We start from the raw sequence: 25,294 nt of genomic DNA, 5'->3' as shown, positions 1-25,294 counted from the left end.
GTTAGTTTACCAAAATTGTCAGAGAAATACAAAACAATATCTAGTTTACAATGGAATTAAAACAAGTGATTATAATAGTTGCGTAGGGCACACCGTAACAACACCTTTGTTGGTCATGTTGTTAGCCCTCAACTACCAACAGCCAACTCAAGTTCCGTCCACATTAGCACAAGAAAAATCGCAATTACTCCTTGTCAGTCTACTAGATACTTCAGTTGTAGCCTCATGGACCGGAACAAAGTCCCGATGCAACACTTGAGGGACCCACATCCCGAGATCATCTTGATTTGCACCTCGTCTTTTGTATAGTATCACTATGCATACTCTCCGTCGATCAGTGAACAAATCGATCCAAGACCAGGCCTATACATAGAGCGATGTCAAAGCATTCTATAGAGATCTCATTGTCTAAATATGGCTTCGGGACCGAACGGCGGGCAATCAACCGACTCCACAACTTCCAAGTCTGGGGCATTATGGAGTATCATGTAGATCCCTCTTTCCCACCAAACCTGTTCAATACTAACTCTGGGGCTGAGCCACGATATAGGGGATCATGAAGACGACGAAAATGGTCCACATATCTCGCAGACTGTTTCCACTCAGCCATTGAAATAAACAGAGAGAAGCTGGGTGAATGCTTGAGTGGAGAAAAAAGGTAGCCTTATAGAGCGGAGGACGGAGCCGACGGTAGTCGGTCTGGGGGGTTTTGCGACTCCTCGGCTTGTTTCCGGACAAGACGGGATCCTTTCTCCAACGGAGGGTCTCAAAGAAATACGGTTGCCTGCCCGGTGCACAGCCACCATTCTCCTCCCATCCCATGGCACCTGGCAAGGCCAACCTGACAATGTATGGTACTCCTGAATATACTCCACTCGACGATGAAATTGTTCGAATCCTTCGACAACGGCAATTTCTCTCCGCCTCGTCGGTTTCAGAACTGTAGAACCTCATTATTTTCCATGTACCGAAGGATTCAATGTACGGCAGTGCCAGTGGATCAGAGCTTGAGCAATTCTCAAAAGAACGAATCCTTCAGCGGGGTGTTCGTTGATCTCTTCGTATAACGACGAATACAAGCAGGAGAATGAGATCACTATAGTCTCTATTGGGGCCAGCCGGAGTATAGTCTCAGGACTTATTCATGACTATATAACGGCCAAACATGTCCAGAGATTTTTGACAATATCAGATCATCATTCAGCATCCACTCGCTCTATTCTCAAGCATCAAAAACATTGATTATACATATAAACAATCCAACACTCGTTGCCAACTGCTGTATCCAAACCTCAATTCAAAATGCACGCCACCTTGACCACCGTCCTCACCTGTGCCGCCGCCGCCTCGGCAGCGGCCGTGGTGCAGCAGCCGCGCCAGGAGACGGGCATCCTGGCCGAGATCACGGCCTGGAAGGCCATCAGCAGCTGCGCCGACGACGCCAACGCCCCCGACTTGTCCTTTTACATCACCAACTCCTCCGTCGCCGGCTGCGTCCAGCTGCCCTACGTCGTGGAGAGCATCCAGCTCGCCGCCCTGCACCAGGGCCCCTACCTCGTCTCCTTTTACACCGACTACGACTGTGCCAACGTCACCCGCGGCACCACCGTCTCCGAGGTTGGCAACTGTCTGCACAGCAACATTGGCCCCTGGGCTTCCCTCGAGATCACCACTTACTAAATGGGGAATGGATGAGTCGGCATGGCTTCTCTTCTCCTTTGGAGACCTTGTTGGTGCATTATCTGTGTAGAGAAAAGGGGCGATAGTTCTATTCTTGAGGTGTCTTTGAAACCCAACCGATCCTTTCTAAAAGATCAAGTGATGGTATAGTCCTAATCAGGTTCTCATTACACGGGTATTCAACTATTAATATAAAGATTTCATACACAATTCATTAAAAGTTCTGGAGACTATTTCCCTCAATCGTTGAGCGTGGCTATAGATGACGTCAACTACTGTATATTCAGCTCCGCAGTTATTATCAAGTTCCAACTTGGCTATGGAAGCGATGTTCTTGAATAAACTTTGCTTTGCATAAAATCAATCGTAACTGACATGACTAAATGCATGCCTAGGTCATAGAATCCATCCGCTCCCTTCAGTACAATTGCCATGTCCAAACGCCATCTAATGCAAGCTTCGATGATGCCTCGTGGAAACGCCTTGAATGCAATGCTCCCAACGCCAAAGCAATGTTCGGTACCCCTGCTCATCATATCCTGGTGCAGCCCCCAGACCGACGACGCTGAGGCGACCAACAGGAAGGTCTAGGATCCCGTGTTACCAAGCTCTACTCCGTTTGGGGATCCTTCTTCTAAAAGTCGCCCTTAAGAACCTTGCCTCGATCCCATTCCCGCTCATCGCCCTTCTTGGACCATTTGACGTCTTCTTCGTTCTTCTGATCCCCCTTCTCCCATTTCTTCACCTGATCGTCGGTGAAACCAGCAGCGCGGAGCCTGTCGGCACCTTGCTGTTTCCATCGCTCGCGGTCGCGAAGGGCTTCCAACGCCGAACCCCAGTCGTCATCCTCTTCGTCTTGCTCGAGGGAAACATCAGCTTTGGGGTCGTAGTTTGATGCGAAACGAGTGTCCATTGCTGAAGACCCAGAAGTCGTTCCTCGGCCACGCTTGCGAACAGGTGACGGCGGTTTAGGTCCAATAATGTCCTCGAGAGGGTCCGAATCCGATTCTTCTAGTCTTCCCTTTGAGTCGGTTTCATGACCACGATGCTCTTTCCGAGTCTCTCGGGGAACACGGTCCCTACTTTTCCTATCTGCGCGAGAGGTGTGTCTGTCTTGGCGATGCCTCTGTTCTCGCAACTCCCTTCTTTCATCTCTTCGTTCTTCCCGGGGCAAGCCTCGCTTTGGCCCATGGTCTGCGAACAATTCTTTTTCGGAGTTCCTGGTGTTGCTGGTCTTCGAGTCCTCACGATCCGAATCTCTTCTGCTCGTGTGTCCTCTTCCGCGAATCTTGATTTCACTGTCGTCTTTTCTAGAGCGTTTGGATTCTGAAATCAGGTCCGAGTCACGACCAGTATCTTCGGTCTTGCGCTTCTTAGACGAACCACCGAGTATGGCCTTGATATCCCCTAGCATTCGATTCCGTGTGTCGGCAGCACCAGGCCGCCGCCTCTGTTCACGCTCATCGGCCGCCCGCTTTGTGCGTTCCAAGTCCTTCAATCGAGCTCGCGAGTCGGCGCGTTCTTGTTCTAAAAGGCTCTGATTGTGACTGTTGGTAGCTTTCACAATGTTGTTCAAGAAACGTGTGTTTGGTTTGGGATGATTTGCCGGGCGCCTAGCAATAGTTGCGCAATTAACAACCTAAATGTCTTGCGAGCGGATCGGGTTGTTGGAAAAGTACATCGCCCCTCGAGTGCATAATGCGACAACAGGATTCGGCAAGAACGACTGAGAAGAATGTTGTAGACAATGAGAGGTACTCACTTGGCCGACTTGGTGTAGGCGTCCATGCCCATGGTTGAATATTTGAGGGCGCAGTCAGCCGCCTCCTGCGAAAGAAGGTCGGCAACCCATTCATCTGAGTGAGAGTTTGTAGAAGACATATTTTGGCTTGATGGAAGATGTGAGGGTTCTTGATCAGGATGCCGATGGGACAGCGAGGCTCATGTCTCCGTTCAGGCCTTTTCGCCAACTCTGTTTCGCTAGGGAATCGTTGAATGCAGATCGTACAGAGCAGAAGTCAAATGGATGAAAAATTCGGATGAGATAGGGAATAGTCCAAAGAGAATGCAATAGACAGAGGCGGCACGATGGATGTTTAATAAGAGTCCGCCGGCTTCCTGCGTCAAGCTCGACAACACAAGAAAGACCCTGCCAACCTTGAATGTAGTTGTAGCTGCGGAAATAGACCCTGAGGAAGATCAAATGCGCTGCGCTGCGTCACAATCGAGGTACGTAGTACATGGGTGCCATTCGACCCACTTCTACGCGATAAGCCGCCTCAATGCAGCCCACTAAAATCAGAGCCCCCGCTAGTCCTAATTTGTGTAAAAGTAAATAGTTGCATGTGGTTGCCATTCTTGGTGCCTTTGGTTGCTGTTTAAATGGCCACTTAGCTGTCGCAAACACCCATGGGCAAGCATTTGCAAAGACAAAGATCCAATCCACATCCCACGTTTCAAGGACACCAAAGCTTCCGAGTCTCATTCTGGAAAACTCCAAATAGCACTACAAAACAGGCGGCAATCATCCCCGCACATTCGCTAGTGACGCGACAAATCCAACATGCCCCGCGCAAAGAAATCCACCGGCGCAGCAGCCTCAAAATCGCCAGCCGACATCCTCTCCACTCTCCAAATCCTGCAAGAATCGCACGAACTCAGCATTATCAGGCTCTCGGAGCCCATCACTGCCTCCGACCCGGCCGCGATCCCAGCTGGCAACCAGCCGCGCACCTCGGACGTGTCCAACAGCTCGCTCAACGCGCCGACGCCCGCGAGTCTCGAGGCGGACCTGACGCACTACCGCGAACTGTTTGCCAAGCTGCGCTTCAGCTACGTCGAGCAGGTCACCAAGGAAAAGTTCATCCGCGCCATTGTCGGCGACCCGCCGCTCATTGTGAGCCCGCAAGAGAATGTCGAGCTCGAGAACCTCAACGCCGAGGCCAAGGCTGTACTCAAGGCCCTCAAGATTGAGGTCGCGGATACCGTCAAGGAGCTGGAGAGGCGTGGTGCTGAGCTCGCGAGGCGGTACGAGGGCGTCAAGCTGGAGACGGCTCGGCTTGAGGAACTACCGGACAAGATCAAGGGATTGGAGGAGAGAGTTGCCGAGTTGAGGAAAGAGAACGAGGGGCGGTTGAATTCGGAGACCCCAGAACTCAACTTGCCGCTAGCAAGAACGGTTGATCTTGTGAATCAGAAAAAGAGGCAAAGGGAAGAGCTAGACCGGCAATTGGAACAGCTGAAGAGTCAGGTACCCAGAAAAAAGAAGGAGCTGGAACGACTGCAGGCTGAACTGGCACCACTGGAGACAAAGAGAACAAACAGCACAGCGGCAGCCAAGGAGGCCAAGAGAAGGAAAGAGGCCGCGCTTGGTGGCGTTGAAGACGACTTGGAAGAGAGAGGTCGGTGGTACCGCGCTGCAGAGACTAGTCTCAAGCAAATGCTAGAGATATGAAATATCGAGGTACGACACTCATGATAGTTATGACGGGAATTGGAGTTCAAGGCGTTACGGTATTGGGGTACTATATCACCAACCATGTGCGATTGGAATTAAACTTTTGGCGCAGAATACCAAGAATACTGTTTTCATTTTCTAAACTACTCGTGCTTAAATTCACACTGGAGACTCGATTTATTGGGTCCCGTTCCAGCTACAAGCTAATTACTACTTGCTTGCTTTTGACCTTTCAGTCGTGCACCTGAGGAGAATAGTTTATACTCACTAGGCGCAGTAGATATTCGGGCAACCTAGGTTCATTGATCTTTGTCAGAGCCATATCCGCTCGACGCGACAGACCCGGAGACGGACCACGGCGGCGGAGGTGTTGCGGTACGTATAACATCACCACCTGGGGGGACCATGTGGTTGATAAATCCTCGGTCTTGATGAGGCACTGCAGTTGTGGTTCGAGATCCGGACAGAGGCGTCATGTGACTGCCGGATAGCCTCCTAGTTGGTGGATAAACAATATAGTATCTTTCCGTAGGAATGGAGGAGCCTCGCCAAACTCGTCTTGCTGTTCGGTACAGTCTCCTCACGGTTCGGAAATGGCGGCGCCTACTGGATGGTCGGGCGATTTGGATAATTCTTGGCTGATGATCAGCGACAAGGCTGCCGATATCATGAATCCCGTGGGAGAATCGTACTACCCGTGCAGTTGTTGGAGTGTTTGATCCCCAATTGTCTGCGTATCCCCCTCCTCCGGGCACATTTGTATCTACTGAACTTTGGTCCTGATCGCTGTCCTCCTCTGACGAAGAATCTTCTTCTGATGACGAGTCCTCTTCTGAAGAAGAAGAATCCTCTGTCGAAGAGTCCTCCTCTGACGAGGATGAAGATTCTGTCGAAGTGGTTGAGGGTGAGCTACTTCGTGGCATCTTTGATTATCAACAGAACTTTCAAGGTGCACTTAACGTAAGAAAATTCAAGTGACATAGAAGTAACAAGATGGACAGTTGAATTTCATGATAATTGGGTTTGAAGAAGTGTTAAATTCAGCCTGTGACTACATATTGAATTGTTCTGTCCAAGCATTCATCATCACTCGCATCAATACTAGCGACGATTCGACTAAATGTTAGTGGTCATACGATATTCCTTGTTCCAAGTGAGTAGGTTTTCAGTTAGACGTGAATGATTAGTAATGGCCATTGCTGCCGTACTTGTTTAGACTTACTACTAGATACAAGCACTTTATACAAATGTAGTTTACAGCACTCGAGAAGAGGTAGGAGGATGACAACAAGGACCTCAAGAATTCAGGATTATGACGGATATCATTATCGAATGATACAAGCCGGTATGGTCATCAAGTGTCCTGATTCACGGACAGCCACGAAGCGTCTTTGGTTCAATCGATTGGCCCTGAAACATTGTAGGGAGGTGTGTGAACTTGCCCTTTTCCTCTGTCTGCTACTATTATGATATTCCTATCATTTTGCTGCTCACTTGGCCAGTGTCACGATCAGCGACTATCAATGACGCCAGCATCAAGGGACCGCATATGTTATTAGCTGATCCAAATTCAGCCACTCGACCAAGACGCCCACGCACGTATATGAACTTCATGTCGCCATTGTGGCTCGGAGTGTTCGACCACCAGTAATCTGCCAGAAACCTCTTCTTTCGCCGCAGGGGTAGGGGCTTGTGTCCTTTCCTAGCCATTTGTTTTCACATATCGTGGTCGTGTCTTAGCTGGGCCACGATCAGGGGTTATACTCGTTGGCAACTCAGGGACCAAAATTTCGATAGCATCCGGAAGACTTCCGGGTTGACTTGCTGACCACTACACAGTACTACACTCAACTATCCTGTCCCATGTAGATTAATGCACTTGGTTCAAAAGGTGTGGAGTCCATCAAGGTTGCACTTCGTTCCACCTGACAGCACGACCATGTCGATCATGAACCGTTTGCCACGAGCGAGAATCTGAATTACTCCATTAAACATGTTGAAACGACGTCTTGAAAGTCAATGATATTTTGGTAGTGGTACTGTGATTCACTGGACGACGAGAGCGGTTGATGCACAATTAGACATGGGAGTCGGTGAACAATCTAGATGGACCGGGATGAGAGCGGTGTAAGTGTATATGCTGTATGAGCGGATCAACAATCACCACTATACAACACTAGTTCATGGCTGTTTGCATCACGGCCAGGGGCCCCCAAGAGCCCGGCCTCGACCCGCGGGGACTGCTTCAAGGGTTTCTCTTTCTGCATGCAGCAATACGTTGTCTTTGGGCAACGGGTATAGGAAATGGAACCATATCGTACAAAGCAATACTGTGTGTGTGTGCTGTCACGGAATAGCCCAACCGCCCTGTAGCGACGGTTTACACGTACCTGCTCAGGCGGCCTGTCAAACCCACAACTGCTATGCTGATTGATCAACTGTCAAACTTTTTGAATGTTGACTCTAACATGCCGAATGCCTCGCGACATGGGTTTCCCTCGCTTATCAGCTCGGACTGCTATGTATTCAATTTGTGTAACAGTAAATGATCGCGATCGAGAGGGCTTGGGCCGAGGGCACGGATCCGCCGCCGCTCCCTATGCAGAGGTGTGAACGGACTCTTCGCATTCCTGAGCTTTAAGAGGGTTGAAGGGGGGGAAGCACGCAAGCAGACGAGCGGGAGCGCACAGCACACGCCAGCGAAAAAACACCGCACCAGCGAGCGGACGGACAGAGGAACAAACGGATCGAAACCGAAGCCGCTCCCCCGGCCTGTTGTTCCGGAATGCCAAGGAGCGCGTCCGTGCCAAGGATCATCGCGGCATCTGATGAATCAGAACGAGGGTGGAGCATTCCCGTTGGGTTTCTCCCCCCCGTTCGTCTCCCCTGAGCTGAGGCTGTTGATGAAACACACAGTTTCGTACCTTGCGTAATTGGGGTTGATCCAGCCTCCCAAAGATATCTCAGCAGGAAACTCTGCTAGACACACACGGACTATCAACAGGGATGGATTGATAGATTACGGCATTTCCCATGTTTGTCGTGGGCTTTTGATTAATGTTTTGCCACGACGCTATGCGGTTCATGGCATGTCGAGAGATGGTTCAAAGATAGCAATTACCCTTCAATGAGCAAGCAGCAGCAGCACGTGCTGGGGGCGTAGTGTACTGTGTGTGTGTATGCACTCCAATCTCGGGGCCAAATGAGGGAGTTCCCCTATTTTGCCTATCTGTGAAAGAAAGAAGTCTAGAGTGCGGCTGGTGGAACCCGTTTTGGCCATGCCGAGCTCGGTAAAATCGTCAATTCGTATCATTCTGGAACCGCAGCGTAGCAATCCCCACGCGGCCCACCTCAGAAGGGGTCTCCTCTCTCCAAGATGATGAATGAATATTCCAGAACGCCAGGGATTGTCAGGAACTGGGGGCGAGACTGACTGGCTCGCCTGGGCAATGGTGCGAATCTTTCGAAACTCGCAATTTATTCCGGAATGGCGAAAAAGACAAGAAGCTTGACAACGGCTCATGGGAAAATTAATGAGTGTTTCGGCTGTCAAATTGGGAGATTGATTGCCTCTGTTCACATATCGGAAACCATTTCCAAGATGTGATGGAAGCATGTTTGAGGTTTGTACGCGCCGCGGGGAAGCTTGGGAAGACGATCGATGGCAAAGACCTCCCGCTGGCGCCGCTAGGACTGTCGTAGCGGTCTGCTACTGCGTATGAGGTGGTACGTGAGGCGCTCCAGAAGAAGCTCAGTCCTCTTTGCAGTCGAGGCGAGGCTTGTTTGGGTCGTGATCCGGGGCGGAACACTGCTGTTGCACTGTTTGATGCGGCTTTTTAACATTTGGACGAGTGACGATTGCACACATCATGTAAAGGCGGGTTCTGAGCCCGGACAAGCATGCATAGCAAGCAATTCACTGGTATGTAGACAATGTTGATTGCCAAGTTGGTGTATTCGTATTGGTTACACGGAATTGGATGCACAGAGGCACGGGGCAAATTGAAAGTTGACCGAGACGAGAGTCTATCCGCACTGCGACTCGGAACGGCTGGCGTAAGCAATCATCTGTAACAGGCACAGCCGATAGCCATTCGTCAGAGCCGACCATGATCGACATAGGGGTTCTGGCTGGCAATCGCTCTCGTCTGATAATCATATGCTGGGACCCTCCCCCAAAATAGAGTATTGTACGAAGTATATTTCCGTTATTACAGATTATATCATCTTGATATTGTTCTGGAAAATCATATCAATTGACGTGACCCACGGTGGATCTTGGGCAAGGTGACGCCAGTAACACGTGCGAAATCGAGCTTCCCAGACTGGCAGTTACAGAGACCGAGTTTTGCCATTCCCGTGATTGGGGCTGGCGGCGAGTGTTGCAATGGCACTGTAAATGCCAGGTACAATTACCTCCCACTAATCAGGACCGATACTGAGACCAATTTGGGGAAGACGGACAAGAGGCGGCCATAAACAGCCTATCAAACCGGAAGGCTGCCCCAAACGAGACGAGAATGGCGAATCGGTCTCACATAATTAACCCTGAGGTGGCTGACAATTGATGGCGCACACCCAATATGTCTTGGACACCCCTATTTCGCATAAGCGGCCGACTGAGCCGAACCTTGTGTGAATCAGGTCTCTGTCCCGTCTCTCCAAAATCTGAAATCCAAGGCAACAAAATTTAGAATAAGAAAAAAAAAAACTGAATGACATCAAAATTGAGGCACAATTGAGTTCATGAAAATCCTTCTGCCTCTCGATATAGATGTCTGAGGTTCATGCAAGCATTTTATGACAGGAGCTCTGACGTGAAGTCAATCCAGCATTCCATGTTGTTGGCCCAGACAGAACCTTGCCAATCTTGTTCCCCCATATACTGGACTCGATGTGATCGGCGCCACTCCGCCCTACCTTGACCCAAGCCTTTACCACTATAATGATCCTTCCTACAGCCACTGAACCACTAGGCGACGCCTGCAGGATGTATTATTCCTTTTTACCAACCTTGGTCTATCAGCTCCTTTACTCCTGGGCATGAATAAAGTGCATTGGATGCATGAAATCATAATTATTTTTTCCAGCGTTCTCGCAGGCCCTATTCAGGCACATGACAATTCTTTTTTCGACAGCGGGCTCGGGAGGCCCAGCCGGGGATGGAGGTGACATTGCAGCACCAGCCGACTCGGCTATCTGGCTATGTTTGGGGTACACATGAAATTTTGATTGCGAATACAAAGAGTATTATATTGATCCGTATTGCCGTATCGGGCGCGACTGCATACGCAACACACATACTTTGTAGCGTGCCCAGTTCAATTATTGGGATGCGAGCTCCCAATTATTGCCACCAGACAGGTAGTGGTTGATACATTCACTGAGCTTAGTCAATCTCCGGAGTGCTGACTTCCATATTGACAAACCCAATCCTAGCCCTGTAGGCAACTCTCAGAAACGGAGTGTTGGCAATAGATACAGCACTTGGCAGATAGATAACGCAGGGGGGGACACACCAAGACCAATGAGTGCCTAAATACAGTAGGCACTGTACATACGGGCAGAGATAGAGAGGTTTTACACCTTGTGTCGCTCGAAATGTCTCTACCTCGAGTATTACAACCCAACATGGATTTATTGAGGATGATACCATTGTTTTTTGGTTGGCTCTCACAACCTGACCTGACCTGACCTGACCTTAATGCAATGATGACATTATGAGAAGCGTCGCTGACGGGGGCTGATGAGAGCTGATCTGACAATAATTGTGGATGATGAGATCTTATGCTCGTCTGTACATTGGCCAAGGTCCTGATACTATGTTTAGTGACAGAGTCCGGCTTCTGGTTAGTGTGTATTAGAAAGCACAGCAGCGCCGCAGGAACGCGTATGTATTCCGGGAGGTGCGCCAAAATTGACCAACGAACCAGTTATGCAATCCACATTTGGTTTTCCCTCTATTTAGGCTGCCAAGTTAATGGGATTCAGATTATTATTTCCAACTGACAGCATGATTGTATCATGATCAGGAAAGGACAGCCTCAGAAACATCCAACTGCCTGTGACATTTTATGACTGAACTCAAAAAATAATGATGTGCCTGAACCTTGTTGATTGTTGGGAGGAGGGCGAGAAGGGATCTCGCCATGTCTCTGGAGATGCAGTTCAAATCTTGCCAGCCCCAATAGAGAGGCAAAGAGGCTCGCACGTTGTGTCTCGAAATGCGTGCTTTTAGTGTTTGTGCCGCCCCAACGACGGCTGAAAGTCTGAAGGCTATTCGAGACTCCCGGCGGGGGCACCTAAATTGCCAAGATACTGACAGTAGCAGCTCCGGCTTACCTAGAGCTGGAACATGCTGCATTTCAGCGCTGCTCACGGCAGACGGACTCTCGGAGAGTTGAGCCATGCAGCGGCCAACTGCTATCCGATTGCTAGGCCTGGCAGGCACTCGTTATTATTGACTCGACGACCACAGTGCTTAAACTCCCAAACTACGGCTCCGGCGGGTTTTGCGGTGGGCAGTGCAATTGTGTGGGTTCATCATTCATTCATCATGGGCTTCGTCTAGAGTAGAGAGACCGACCGGCACGCAATGTCGATGCGTGAGCGAGGGGCTTTTTTTGCGGGCGTCGTCGTCGTCCACAAGTTACGTCCAAGCGACATCAGAGTTGGCAGGGGAGGGGGCCCAGGGGCTGGTTGCGCTGACTTTCGACTCCACTTGCCTCTTCGCGGTCCGTTGGAGCGTTGTGCGTTCCTCCTTGGGGTCCGTCCTCCCGTCAGATCCCGCCAATCAATACGACCCGGGCCCCCCCCTGGACATTCCTTCTTTGTGCGAGTCTCCCATCCTACACAGTACCAAGAGCACCAAGCAAAAGCCAAGAGACATGCCCATCTTGGCGCAATACGATACGTACCTGGGCCGGTGGGTACATACGACGTTGGGTCGTGTCTCTCTCCCTTTTCCCTGTCTCTCCTCTTGTGTGGCTCGACACCCTTTGCGACCCCTTCCCACCCTTGCCTCTTCCCAATCTAGGTTTCTATTGTCTCTTGTGCCCCCCTTTCTGCCTGAGGCAACCAGTTTCCTGCTGCTGCCCTCCAACAACGTGTCCTCTAGATAAAGACGGCCTGTTCGCCCTCGAATCGACGAGGCTTGAAGCACGAGAGCCACCACCCAACCCGCCAAGCAGACAAAGGACACTTGTCCTCGAGCCCCAGAATCGCCGCTGCCTGCCAGTCTGCCATCATAGCACCTAATCCTTGACTCATCAGGTGACTCACTCACTTCCATATGGGAAGGATGCACTGCTATAGGTAAAACCCACCAGCGGTATTTGTATTGAGGAACTAGGACGGCACCTCTCTACTTCAGCAGATACCCAGTATTATTCTTCTGCTGCAATCAACTACTCCACCAAACACTTTGAGCAAAGAGACTGTTGGTTCGATTCCCGAATCATCTCTTTAGCTCGGACTTTTTGCTGCAGCAAGTTTGCAACACACACCACCCCAAGTCCTCCTAGACTACCACCACCAGAAGACATTGCCAAAATGATGGGCTCCTGGTCAGAACACACCCCGGCCTCGACGCCGCAGGTGAAGTTCGAGAACTCCCCGGCCGAGTCCTTCATCTCTACTCCCTGTGCCGACATGTACTCTCTTTTCAGCACACCGGCCCCGACTTCCATGGCCCCCGTGGAGGATGTCATGACCCCAGAGTCCATCGATGACGCCGACGTGAAAGATGAGGTCGCTGAGACCCCTGATGACGAGGCAGAGAAGAAGACTACCAAGAAGAGAAAGTCATGGGGACAGGTTCTCCCAGAGCCCAAGACAAACCTCCCTCCAAGGTAAGCAACATTCATTTTTGTAACCCGCGTTCGCACCTGTGGCTTACCCAGCGCGACAGGAAACGAGCCAAGACGGAAGATGAAAAGGAGCAACGACGAGTGGAACGTGTTCTTCGCAACCGCCGTGCAGCCCAGTCTTCCCGCGAGCGTAAGCGACAAGAGGTTGAGGCCTTGGAGAAGCGCAACAAGGAGCTTGAGGCTCTTCTCGACCAGCACAGGAAGCAGTCAGCGATGCTAATGGAAGAGATCAACAAGATGCGACGCTCAGGTGTTACTAGCAGCACATCACCACTGCTTGACCTCGAAGGCACCTTGTCGCAACCCCTCTTCCCGGCTTCGGAGGTCACCGAGACAAAGCCCAGCATGATGAACGACTTCATCTTGATGCCTGACAATGAGGCTACCGTCGACCCCGCTTCTCTCTCCCCTGAGCTCACCCCTGTTTCCGATGAAGCCATTTCCAAGCCGGCAACCCAGACAACGGCCCCGGCTACCAAGGCTCCGACCACCTCCCCTGACGTGACACAACATCCAGCAGCGGTGTTGTGCGACCTGCAGTGTCCGTCAACGGAGGTGCCAGAGTCATTGGTAGCTCGGCAGAGCCCGCAACCGGCGCTTCAGATGCTTTTGATGGCCTCTTCGGCGATGCTTTCAGCTTGTCAGAACCCAATCCTGCTGATAGCTGGTGCACTGAAGCACAGTTTAGCCCTTCGAGCGACCCCTTCAATTTTGAGTACAATCATTTGGATGGTCACGCTTCCGCAGAACTTCCGGAATTCGACATCTTCTCACAATACCTTGACGACGATCTCAGCGGCGCAGCTCAAGGCGCGATCGCGGGACACGCCTCGGTCTCCTACGAACCCGAGCCTACTCTCAACCTCTTTGACTCTGAGACTCAAGTCTCTTCAGAAAATCTTAACCTGCAGTCCCATGCTGGCGCGTCCTCTAAAGGATGCGACGCTGGACCTATTGCGGTTGGTATCTGAGGGACACGATGACCGGGTCGAGGGGCTGGAAGATAGACTCCTGGGTATCAAGGGAGATCAAGGCCGTGGCCCGCTATTGTGGCCAGACGGCGCCAGCTTACCGTCTCGAGAGGTATTGCTCACATTACTGTGGGCAATCAGAATGGAAGAACGGAATATGAAAGCTAGAGAGGCGACTATAGACTCTCAGCCGGCCCCCGACAAAACCGGATCAATCGTTCCTCAAGAAGAAACCAACCAGACAAATGTATCACTAGTCTCATCTTTGAAAAGAAAGGGAGACATGACCGCCAGTAGTAGTAAGCGACTAAGGCTTCACTACTAGGCTCTTTGTGCTTTAAAATCAAAATCTATGGGCGGCGTGGCGTCACGGGTTGCATCTACATTAGGTCCCGTTTGCGGACATGTAGGATTACGCGATGAATTGAAGATTATGACATCACACTTTTGAACTACTATCTCTTGACTATTGGCAATGACCAGCGTGAAATATGTCCCATATGTATTGTGTCATACTTGACATATTTAATTAGAGCCGGGTGACGAGAGGATACAAGCAGCTGTGTTTTTGTTTCCATATTTATTTAACACCCGCGATATGCGTACTGCTTGCACTAGTTACGAGGTAAACGTCGCTCATGTTGTCGCAAAGGTCACTCGTACAGACGCAATTTTCATGCTGATGGAATCGAAACAACGGTATGGATGGGCGTATGTATATTCATTATCAAACACTTGGGTGAGTGGAAAGAAGGTTGTAGCAGTACTGATATCTATACATTCCGCAAGAACTAGGGCCAAACTGTCCACTCAAGTGACAAACGCTCGTGGTTCGTCAAAGCACTCATCCCATTCCACTTCATCCGACTGCCAGAACCGCTTGATTAGCGACAGGGCATAGACGGGCAAGTACGAGCCAATGGTTGGGGACATGTTCTCGAGTTCCCGTTCGATAAAGTTCCGATCAGCGAGGCTGCCGTTGCGCAGCTCGGTCCCGGCAATCATTAGCGGCCACATAATGCACTTGATTAGGACATCTCGGAACCTGAGGGATCTCTTACACAAGCCCTCGCGGAGGTCTTGCAGGAGTCGCTGGTGGTGTCTGGCCTTGCAGGTCTGCACGGCCGCGGAGCGCGGCAGCACGCGGACGCTCTGGAGCGACGAGAGGCAAAAGACCATGGTGGCGGACTGGTAGATGCGCGCGAGCAGTAGCAGATTCTCCTGCTCGCTGCTGCCGAGCGAGTAGGCCCAGTCCTCGGGCTGGAAGTCGTCAATATGCTTGACGAGCGCCTCTGCGCGCGGCTTGAGTGTCTGCACCTGGGACGCAATGGGCTGGGCGGCCTGGGCGCGCAGGTGGTTGACTCGGGCGATGCTGAGGAACATGTCAGGAGGACACATGAGCGTGGGAAAACGGCCGTCGCCGTAGTATTCTGCTATCATGTCCATGTTGTCGATGAACATGAATGGCTCGGCTAGATCGTGGGCTGGACTGGTGGTGTTGCCAATCACTCCAGTCCTGGATGACCCCGAGAATGTTAGGAGAGTCTTCGATATACAAGGGCTAGATGAGCTTGACAGTAGCTGACTCACACAAAGTAGTACGCCATAACGATGGTATGGTACGGATCCGGCAATAAGTTTTTCGTCAGGCCGCCCCTTATTCGAATCAATGTTGCGAGACCATCATAATGGTGACGCCAGTTCATCCTGGCTTGTGCAATCTGTCCATGATGGTTTTAGTTTAAAGATTCCGGCAGAATAAATGTTATTGAAGAACAAGAAACTTTGGATTTCAAAGACTTTTCGGTCAAGGACCACTTACATCCACCATTAGAAATATAAAAACAGCGAGGAGCGTCACGTTATTCGTCTTTCGCTTGGGGTCGCTAAGGGCTTCACTCAGGGCCCGAACGGCAATATCCCTAGTAAACGCCAAGATCAAGTTAGTGACAGCCGAGACAGCCTCTCTAGAATGTACCTGAGGAGGGTGTCCTCGTCCGATCCTGGTTACATCAAACGGACGCATGTATGCCGCTCGGCCACGTGCCTTGCTTGCAGTCGATCCATGCAATATGGGGTACAAGAGTAAGGATAGTACTAGGGTTACCCACCTGTGATAGTACATTTTAGTCGCTATAGCAAGTTGATCATCTTCCATGCGACCGATAGAAGTTGGAGAAGACAATTGCGTGAATCGATATGATAGTGTACAAAAGGTCAGACTGTGCGAGATGGCTGGCTCGACCCCATTCAAAACGCCCAAGGGCAGAGGCGTTATCCAGCTCGTCGAGGCTATCTCGCGGGTAGAGTCCCAAGCCGGATATATCCAGTTATTGTCTAGTTGTATGCACGGGTCAATAAACCAAGAGGTACTTTCTTTTTATTATGGAGTGTCTGTGAGACTTGGAAAAACAGCAAGATTGGGCTCGACGTACAGAACGCAACCGCCTGCACGATATCGGAGACATCGTTCTGCCACTTGTACCGTTCAACGGCACCCTGCGCCATGTCTACAACGGGGATCGTGGACTCATCATTGGTTTGTGCCTTTTCTTTCGACGACTTTTTCGATACCGGCTTTGGTTCAGGAGCATTCTTGGGGCGGCGAGGCTTTGACTTGACCTTGCCAGGCGTGAGCCACCGCAAGGGCTTCTTGTCGTCGTATCCAGGGCACACGACTCCCCTTGTTTTGCACTTGTTGCAAGCACCAGGTGCAGAGTCACACACCAACCTACGACGCATGCATTCCCAGCAGTGTCGCTTCTCCCTGAGCGGAAAGTCTGTTTTCGGCCCAGCCGCCCCGGGCGTAATCATTGTCGGCCGGTCCAAGTTGGGGGATGCCATCGCCAACGTCTCCATGTTCTGGGCAACAACAACATTGGGTTTCAACCCGGGCTCCATGATGGTCCCGCAGATGTTGCACTATTACCTACAACGGGTGTAGGCATGACGTGTGTGGTTTTCGAGAAGACACCCTTTCAAAAAGTATATGTGACTTTATATTTCCCTTCTCATCGTTAACGTCGGTGTGATATTACTTGGCCAAGTATATGCAGCTGAAAAGAAAAAGCGGGAATCTAACCTGTGCACAGCCAACCAAAAATAAACTGCGCCGCAGATCGAAAAGTCTTGGCCACGAATTTCTCCTAAAGAGGCTTAGTTTGGAGCCATCGACGTTGGTGTCTTACATCTTTCTCCCAGAAGGATGTCACTTACATCGGTCTACCTTCCAACCCTATCTGATTGGCTCGCCCGTACGCTGCCCAACGATATTGCATATCTCACTTGCATATGAAAAAGTAAAAGTAACTCTTAAACTTGATGGCAGTAAAAAAGATGATGTATGCTATGTCAGCAAGGGCACTTTCAGCCTTGTCGCCATGCTAGCACTGCGCCACGATCGCTCAGGATCGCTCATTGTATACTTTGGTACTTGTGTTACCCCAAAACGGGCATATTCTCAACGCCACTGGAATGTGACGATAGTGATAAAAAAGAAGTGAGCACCCAGCCAAGAGGGAAATGGAGTTTGAGGAGATCAATTATATTCTTTGTTTAGAAGCAGCACCAAGATGTCAAGCATAGCATTAGGTATGACTCCTATCACTCAAGGATACGACTTGGTGAAGGCTCTACAGACACGACTGACAGTATACTTTGACAGAAAGCATCTATATTTACATCCCTAACAAAGGGGCACCAGTCGCATTCGCAGTAGCTTTTCTGATAGTGGCAGTTGTGCATGCCTGGCAAAGCACGTAAGGAGACTCTAATATCGCGGAACTCACAGATTATGAAAGAGCTCACCAGGTGATAGTCGCTACAAGGCCTGGAAATGGACTGTCCTCCACCCGCTATGTGCTCTCATGTTTGCAGTCGGGTTTGCCGTGCGAGAAGTTGGAGCTTTCAACTATGAGGTTACCAGACCCAACATCAACATTTATATTACAAGCACCTGCTTTATCTATTTTGCACCGTAAGACGATCGCTCCTGACCATGTCTTCTCTCTCTGTATACTTACAGTTTGTGCTTTCAGGCCATTACTCGAGCTTGCAAACTATCATGTGCTCGGACGCACATTATACTACGTGCATTACCTCTCACCTCTACATCCCGGTCGAGTGCTCACGACCTTTGGTTTCCTCTCTACCCTGGTTGAAATGCTCAATGGTATTGGCGTCTCGTACAGCGCCAACAGCTATCTACCGCAGGGGTATATCACCGCCGGCCACGACTTGATGCGGGCGTCGCTCATACTGCAAATCGTGGTGATTGCCTGCTTTGCCCTGCTAGCTACCGTCTTTTACCGGCGATGCCAGCACGCCGGGGTGCTCAACCGCCGCGTCAAGACGCCCCTGCAGATCCTGTACGTGAGCATGGGCCTCATACTCGTGCGCACGATTTATCGTACGGTCGAGTACTTTGATCTTTCCGACGCCAGCACCGCGTCCGTAACCAACGTGGACGAGCTCAACCCGCTGCTCCGAAATGAGTGGTACTTTTGGGTCTTTGAGGCCGCGATCATGCTCATCAACTCGTGTCTCTGGAACGTCTTTCACCCGGGCCGGTACCTGCCCGTCGACAAGAACCTCTACCTTGACAAGGACGGCGTGACAGAGGTTCTGGGCGACGGCGTCGACGACAAGCGTTCGTGGCTGATGACCCTCTGCGATCCCTTTGGGCTGCTCAACGGCCCGCGTGGCAAGCGCCGGCCTGATGGCTCGAGAACCATGTGGATGAAACTGTACGACCCCTTTGGCTGGCTGGAGAGTCCACGTGGGAACAAGAGCAGAATGTCACCAGAGTCCTACCAAAATAATGCACACTCGGTCGTATAGATTGATCGTCCCTACTATGAGTAGAGGAAGACGTTACTATAATAGTGCTTTACAGGTAGACTGGGTAGGCAGCGCTGGAGTATTTGTAGATTGTACTAACTGTGTCATATTTGAAGAACAATCTTTGGAACTCAATGAAGCACTAGTTTGTTTTATCTTGCCTAGACAAGTCGCTCAAAACAATTTCTTCTTCTTTTATTTTTTCTCATCTCACTCTAAAATCGGTGCAAGTTGACGAGACCTCCTGCATGGCACGTGTGTCGGAAGAAGTTCTGCAATCCGGACACCCGTATTGTGACTAGTCTTACGCCTCTTTTTTTCACGATGCAAGAGATGATCGCCAGGTACCCGTTTGTTGAAACGATCACTGATTGCCCTGTCCATACTTGAGTATATTGATGTCAAGGGCTGCTCGAAGCTAGAGAACATGATCTACGACTAGTCAGATTCACCATACCTCGTGGATGATCCCCCATCTCAACACGGAACCTTTCTGGCAACGGCACATGGTCAAAAGATTTAACTCAACAGTATCAAATTCCTGTTGAGTCCTCCTGTAACCTCTATGACGAGTCTCCTCCGATCAATATTGATTAAGGAACTAGACGTCAAACCAAGACCGTGAAGCGAGGATTTTCTTGTAGTATGACGTATCTTGTAAACAAATGATGATTAGAAGTGTGGTAGATAGCAAATCACATTGTTAGCAGATTGAAGATTAATTTCGCCTAATTCGAACAGGCTTACATCAATCGCCAGTTTTCTCAGTGATTTCGAAACAACTTTTGTCGCAAAACATGGTATTATTTCACAGAAAACCAACAGAGTTGATAGTCACTAGTAGTTCTAACTCAATAAATAAGACCTTGAACGGGAGACATGCAACTCGGTGAGCCGTGTCGGTCAGGTCGTACCTGATGGCACTTCCAGAGGCCCCTCTCCAAAAAGAGCCATTATTTTTCATGGGGCATATATCGAGGGACGGCTAATATCACAGCCTTTTGGTCTTTGGATAGATAAAGGGTGATGCTTGTAGCCTTTCATATATGATCAAGCAACCGTAGTGCAAAGGATTTCTCATCCCGAAACATGACCTCACCGTGGAGGCTCGGGACGCCTGAGCCAATGTACGAACGAGACTGACGATCTAGGACTCTAGACTTTTCGAGTTGTCATATTATTACTTTCTTTGGGAAAATTCTTCTCGCCGATCAAAAAGTTGATGCCATACTAACTCAGGCCTACCATTGTTCTATCCCAATACAGGGGGAAAGGCTAGCGTAGAATCAAGATGGCGCAAGACCGGTTTTTTGTTGGTTTGTCGTCGCAGGTTGGGAGCTAACTCGAGCCGTTCCGCCCAGCTGATATGGGTACTATTGCCGGTTCGTAATCGTAAAGGTTACTAAGTGTTTAGTCATCGGAAACTTCTTGTGCCGGTGATTTAAGTCGCTAGCATCATATCGCCCTGCTTCTGTTGACCTCCCACCGTGCCACTGAGGGCTCTTTTCTTCTTCTTTGCTAATATGCCGTAATTGGAGACCTTATGGATAGAACTATCATCCATTTATACTGCTCCATTTATCGAGTACTACTTTTATCCACATTGGTGACATGTTTCGAGAAGGCATGAGCCCAATCCGATCTCCACAATTGACTAATAATGGAAGTATACCCGATTTGAATCAGGCGAATCTAGATCCTCATAGCCCGAAGTGGTGACTTGAATGGACATACAAGATAGCACCGGATTCGAAGGCCCTGGAATGTCTTTCGCATATTGATGCTATATGGCGTTGATGCCAAAGTTTCGGTTGACTACTCAGGTAGTTAGGGTCAATGTCTATCATGCCGCCAATCGCAATAGATATATCAGAACGAAATTGTGTCAACCACATTAACATCTGAGACTGGTTGATCGATAGTTGTGATTAGGCACTCTGAAATATTGGATGTACAAGTCTTGTTATAACGCTCGAGTCATTGTCTCGATACTTAGAGACACCTAAACATGGAGGCCATGCTTGCTACGGCACTTGCCGGACTCGTCGTGTCATATATGTAGAAGCCAAATCATTTAGAGATCATTTGGCAAGGATATATTCTCCGTATCCCTTGTCTCACGAGCCCAAGCTCATTGGTTGCTTCACGCATAGCTAGCTTGCCGTTGATTGTCGTGGGGCCGTGATGGATCAATGGAAAGCATGAAGAAAGCAAATAAGACCTTCAGCGGGGTTTGGAGCATCCAAAGAACTGTGCTTTCCAAGAGTTTCGAGAATGGGCACAATCTAATCTAGCGTTCGGCGGTTGTCAATATCACGATCCGACTATGGGGACAATGGGCTTCTTTGACTGAACCGATCTATCTAACCAGGCGCAATGGCCTTCGGGAAATATATATATATAACACCCAGATAGACCCCAGAGGATAAGCGGATAATCATGGTAGATGATGCAGAGTCGCTCGTTATATTCCGACAGAGACGCCAACCAAAATGGTCTTTCAAGTTGAACTGTATTTGGCTGTAAATCCAACGGAGATTGCAACCGTTAGCGCCGACAGGCACAATGAAGTTGATCCTTTTCATCTCCGGCGCGAATTCTATTCAATTTCTTCGGCTTACCGCGTTTTATGGAACTTTGTAATCGAGTCTACCGCAGATCGGGGCGTCTCCGACTGATTCTGACGTTGATTGAAAAAGACCCTCCCGGTCTCCAGTGGACACAATGACTGTCTGCGGAGAAAACAAGATGCCATGGACAAACACAAACTCCACAGTGAGCTTTCCAACCTGAGCGACGGTGGTAGGCGCCAAGTGCGGGAACAATTGGTCTTGTCAATCTAACTTCTGTCTAGTGCCAGGACGGATCAGTCTTCAGGGCTGAGCCATGCCTGATTATACCCTAGTGCCAAGATCTACCCCCTATGGCTTTACACCGGAGTGCTTTTGGCATGAGTTCTGGAGCAAAGGGGATATTCGATCAGGGATCGACCCAAATCTCTAACCCAGGCAATCGTCGGTGGCAGCACGCCAACGCCGTTGTTGCCGGCTCCTGAGCTCTAACCCACTTGCCGTTGTTCTGGGTCAGGATAGTTGATGTTTCTGGGGATCTTGCCCCAACAAAGCCCCCCATGAAACAAACGCTACTGGTCACTAGACGCCCCTTGTCATGTATGAAGTTGATAAAATCTGCACACCTCGCTGGAAGGGGGTGGTGACCAAACCCCCCAGACTCCATCTCTCTCACCTCCGCGAGACGGCGAGGATGATGGCCAAGCAGCGCTGAGGTATCAGCTCCGGAATATCACCATGGGGGCGGCTGAGCAAAGCTTGCTCGATCTGCTGGGCAAATCCAACAACCTTGATGAGCCAACTCCGGCTTGGAACAAGGCTGATATACTTATCGCCACGATAAGTGCATCGCATGTACGGCACAGCACATTCCATGTTTTCGAAGCACATGACAGGGTATTGATCTAAAAGTGTAGGGCCTTGCTGTTCTATGTGTTTTCTTTCGCCTTTATTGCCGATTCAGAGTGGTCAACTCCCCAGGATGGGATGATCTGTTTGTTTTCTTCACACTGGTATGTCATCAGGCAAATCGTTGCTGTTTGTTCTTGACTGACTATGAGCTAGTTGTCCGGCACTGTCGGTTCATCATGCATATGCGTCGGTATGATAAATCACCTGCGCACGAGTATCAAGACATCATAGTCTAATGTCATGTCAGCCACACAAACTGGGCTTGGGAAGCACTTTATAACACTCACAATCACGGAAATGGGACATTATATGGTGGTATGACGACGAATCATTTCCCCAAAACACTTGGTATTCGCTGACTCATTGTTGAATTAGCTATTCTATGCTGCTAATGCCTCTTATGCGTTATCGACAACTTTGGTGAAGCTAGCTTTACTGTTTCAATATTTGAGAATATTTAAAGAGAAGCCCGTGAGACCATTTTGTATCTTTATCATGGTCATTACAGGGCTTTGGGGGACTGCATACAGTTTTGTAAGTTTTCACCACCAATTGTAGACCTATTACTCAGAATAAGTGTATTGCCTGGGTCGTCAGCAGAAAACTCGAGTTACGTGAAAGGCTTTGACATTTGAGACAACTCTTCTTAGAAATAACCACTAACATAACTTGGAACCCTCAGATGGCATTCTTCCCATGCTTTCCGCCTAGTGCCTACTGGGACCTCAGTTTCGACAAGGAAGGACTTTGCTATGGATATGGTGCGCTCACTCCCGACGAATTCTACGCGACATATTCTAGCGCCTCGTATAGTAATATGTTTCTCGATATCATCATTCTCGCCATTCCGATTCATCTATACTTCAAGCCGGGCACAGATACCAGGTCCAAGCTAGGTCTTTTGGGTGTCCTCACAATGGGCGGACTCACCAATGGTCTCGCCATCTGGCGTGTCGCCACCATTGTCGAACACAAGGCCGCGACTTATCCTACGCTTGACCCGACGTGGTACGGCCCGATCAGCATTCTGCTCGCGAGTTGCGAGGTTGATTTAGCCACCATCTGTGCATCGGTGCCTGTATTTTGGCCCGTATTGACATCCAGCCTGGACCGCATCTTTATTACTCGGGAGATTAAGATCGAAAGGAATCACAGGTTCTCCTCCATAGACGAAAACCACAGGTCCTCCTCCCTAGAGAGGATCCATCGATTTTATTCGCTCGGTGATTCCGAGGCTGGCCGGCCACCCAGTGTGCTCACCGAATGGGGGGCATTTTGCGCAGAGCACAGACGGGAGTTTCTGGAGCTGAAAGAGGTCAAGGCAAACTACAAGAATGAACATTACAAGGACAGCTATGTCATCGCTCAGGTCGACCCATTGAGCGATGAAGGAAAGGTCGAGTCCAGTGTCGTAGCTGAACGACCAAAGAAGAGGCATCCGAATTGGATATGATGTTTTCGTTCTCTTTACTAGCAATCTTGAAAACAATAATGTTGAAAAGTATCTACAAGCCCACTAGGTATGCTTGACTGGAATTGTGCATATGATGAGTGCAAGATGATGCTTACAGCTTCCCCGTCACTTTGGGTCCTGCAGGCTTACTTGCATCACTCCACGTGTCAAAGCGCTGTGTTCCCTACCAGACAAGCTTTTTGCTGCCTTGAATAAACACATGATTCTGAATTGGCCAATTCCAAATGCCATTGTTTGAAACTTTGGTTCTAACGCATCTCATTGTAGTGGTCAAGAAGACGAACCTCGGTTTGCGTTACGTATCCGAGCCATGCGACTATAGCTCCATGTCGTGCCAATGACGTCATCAGCCAAGTCGAGCTACACTCTGTTTCTGTCTCAAGGGCGTAAACAATCACGTCTTTCCTTGTCATCCCATTGCTCAACATCAAATTAGTCTAATTCACACAGCGTCTGATACAGCACGTTCAAAATGTCTATCGCTGCTTTCCGCAAGTCACCCGAACAGTAAGTCTGCGTGCAGAGCACCGCCCAGTGACGGACACAGATGCTAACCCGGGGATGTTACAGTGAGGACCTGGCCAAATTGGCCGAGGAGCACATGAAGCATGACCTCGAGCCGTCGGACCGCGAGGTCCTGCAAAAGGCCGCCGGAAAGGTCTCGGTTCCGGCCACCATTGGCACCCTTGTTGGCTTGGGATTGGGCATCTACGCGGCGTTCAGGCTGAGAAAGGCTCGAGTTTCCATGTTCAACGCGTTCCGGGCTACCGAGAAGCCGACGCACGTTGTCTTTGCAGGCGGTAGAACAGGTATGTCTGCACCCAGAAACAAAACCCCCTCCAATCCGAAGCGTGTGACCGCGAGCTCGGATTTCGTCCCTCGAAAAAAGTCTTTGCTAAACTTCCCTTTGCAGAATCTGTTCCGGACATTACGCCATATCTCAGGCCTACACGGCTGGGAGACTGGGCGACTTACATCTTCTTTGGTCTGGGTGGAACCATTGTTGGCGGCGAGCTGGGCTTCCTGCTGGGTACCTGGTCGGCCGCCCGGACTATTGCCAGTGATCCGCAGAGGAAGAAGAGAATTGAAACTGCGTACCGAAAGTTCAAGGCGGACTACTTGAGACAAGAGGCCAAGCGCTTGGACGAGGGCGGCTCAGTCTTTTCCTAGGCAGTGATATCTTGGCAAGATGTCACGCCCTGCAGGAAATACACAAGTGACTGTACATCATGTATGTATGCCGTGTCCTTTCACACTTGAAGGGAATGTCATGGGGATACTCAAAGTTGTTGTAAGATGCTGGCATTTTTTTCAGGGGAAAAAAACCACCAGCCACATTTAGGAGACTTAATACTCTGTACTACCCTAATATGATAATATTTCTCAGGAGTATTGTCAAATGCCTTTACATTACTACAGTCAAAAAGACGAATTGTGCAAGACGATCGGCCGTAACAACCAACGCGGGTGCCCCAAATCCCTCGGTTGCAGCATATACTCCGAACCTTCCGGATACTCACAGC

General features: G+C 49.8%; 9 protein-coding genes across 9 annotated transcripts; 6 read left to right on the top strand and 3 right to left on the bottom strand.

Annotated features, from left to right (window-relative positions):
• Positions 1 to 1,302: 1,302 nt before the first annotated feature.
• On the top strand, positions 1,303 to 1,680 carry PFICI_07053 (uncharacterized protein; the record flags this gene model as incomplete). The annotated part of the gene is made up of 1 exon (XM_007835634.1): positions 1,303 to 1,680. One exon carries the CDS (start codon positions 1,303 to 1,305, stop codon positions 1,678 to 1,680), a length of 378 nt encoding a protein of 125 aa, XP_007833825.1.
• Positions 1,681 to 2,314: 634 nt separating this feature from the next.
• PFICI_07052 (uncharacterized protein) lies at positions 2,315 to 3,561 on the bottom strand (the record flags this gene model as incomplete). Its single annotated transcript, XM_007835633.1, has 2 exons — positions 2,315 to 3,293; positions 3,443 to 3,561. The coding sequence occupies 2 exons, from the start codon at positions 3,559 to 3,561 to the stop codon at positions 2,315 to 2,317; spliced, it is 1,098 nt and encodes a 365-aa protein (XP_007833824.1).
• Positions 3,562 to 4,243: 682 nt separating this feature from the next.
• On the top strand, positions 4,244 to 5,134 carry PFICI_07051 (uncharacterized protein; the record flags this gene model as incomplete). The annotated part of the gene is made up of 1 exon (XM_007835632.1): positions 4,244 to 5,134. One exon carries the CDS (start codon positions 4,244 to 4,246, stop codon positions 5,132 to 5,134), a length of 891 nt encoding a protein of 296 aa, XP_007833823.1.
• Positions 5,135 to 5,436: 302 nt separating this feature from the next.
• Positions 5,437 to 6,060, bottom strand: PFICI_07050 (uncharacterized protein; the record flags this gene model as incomplete). Its single annotated transcript, XM_007835631.1, has 1 exon — positions 5,437 to 6,060. One exon carries the CDS (start codon positions 6,058 to 6,060, stop codon positions 5,437 to 5,439), a length of 624 nt encoding a protein of 207 aa, XP_007833822.1.
• A 6,628-nt stretch (positions 6,061 to 12,688) lies between these two features.
• PFICI_07049 (uncharacterized protein) lies at positions 12,689 to 13,976 on the top strand (the record flags this gene model as incomplete). Its single annotated transcript, XM_007835630.1, has 3 exons — positions 12,689 to 12,987; positions 13,047 to 13,532; positions 13,580 to 13,976. 3 exons carry the CDS (start codon positions 12,689 to 12,691, stop codon positions 13,974 to 13,976), a joined length of 1,182 nt encoding a protein of 393 aa, XP_007833821.1.
• Positions 13,977 to 14,786: 810 nt separating this feature from the next.
• PFICI_07048 (uncharacterized protein) lies at positions 14,787 to 16,877 on the bottom strand (the record flags this gene model as incomplete). Its single annotated transcript, XM_007835629.1, has 4 exons — positions 14,787 to 15,492; positions 15,567 to 15,697; positions 15,799 to 16,313; positions 16,412 to 16,877. The coding sequence occupies 4 exons, from the start codon at positions 16,875 to 16,877 to the stop codon at positions 14,787 to 14,789; spliced, it is 1,818 nt and encodes a 605-aa protein (XP_007833820.1).
• A 671-nt stretch (positions 16,878 to 17,548) lies between these two features.
• Positions 17,549 to 18,815, top strand: PFICI_07047 (uncharacterized protein; the record flags this gene model as incomplete). Its single annotated transcript, XM_007835628.1, has 4 exons — positions 17,549 to 17,567; positions 17,641 to 17,734; positions 17,794 to 17,952; positions 18,014 to 18,815. 4 exons carry the CDS (start codon positions 17,549 to 17,551, stop codon positions 18,813 to 18,815), a joined length of 1,074 nt encoding a protein of 357 aa, XP_007833819.1.
• Positions 18,816 to 22,792: 3,977 nt separating this feature from the next.
• Positions 22,793 to 23,750, top strand: PFICI_07046 (uncharacterized protein; the record flags this gene model as incomplete). Its single annotated transcript, XM_007835627.1, has 2 exons — positions 22,793 to 22,831; positions 22,980 to 23,750. The coding sequence occupies 2 exons, from the start codon at positions 22,793 to 22,795 to the stop codon at positions 23,748 to 23,750; spliced, it is 810 nt and encodes a 269-aa protein (XP_007833818.1).
• Positions 23,751 to 24,243: 493 nt separating this feature from the next.
• PFICI_07045 (uncharacterized protein) lies at positions 24,244 to 24,941 on the top strand (the record flags this gene model as incomplete). The annotated part of the gene is made up of 3 exons (XM_007835626.1): positions 24,244 to 24,278; positions 24,342 to 24,580; positions 24,685 to 24,941. The coding sequence occupies 3 exons, from the start codon at positions 24,244 to 24,246 to the stop codon at positions 24,939 to 24,941; spliced, it is 531 nt and encodes a 176-aa protein (XP_007833817.1).
• Positions 24,942 to 25,294: the final 353 nt, after the last annotated feature.

This window comes from Pestalotiopsis fici (genome assembly GCF_000516985.1).
Source record: "Pestalotiopsis fici W106-1 unplaced genomic scaffold PFICI_Scf_4, whole genome shotgun sequence".
Classification (NCBI taxonomy): domain Eukaryota; kingdom Fungi; phylum Ascomycota; class Sordariomycetes; order Amphisphaeriales; family Sporocadaceae; genus Pestalotiopsis; species Pestalotiopsis fici.
The sequence above is the reverse complement of the archived record's forward strand: the minus strand, read 5'-3'. Positions and strand labels throughout refer to the sequence as shown.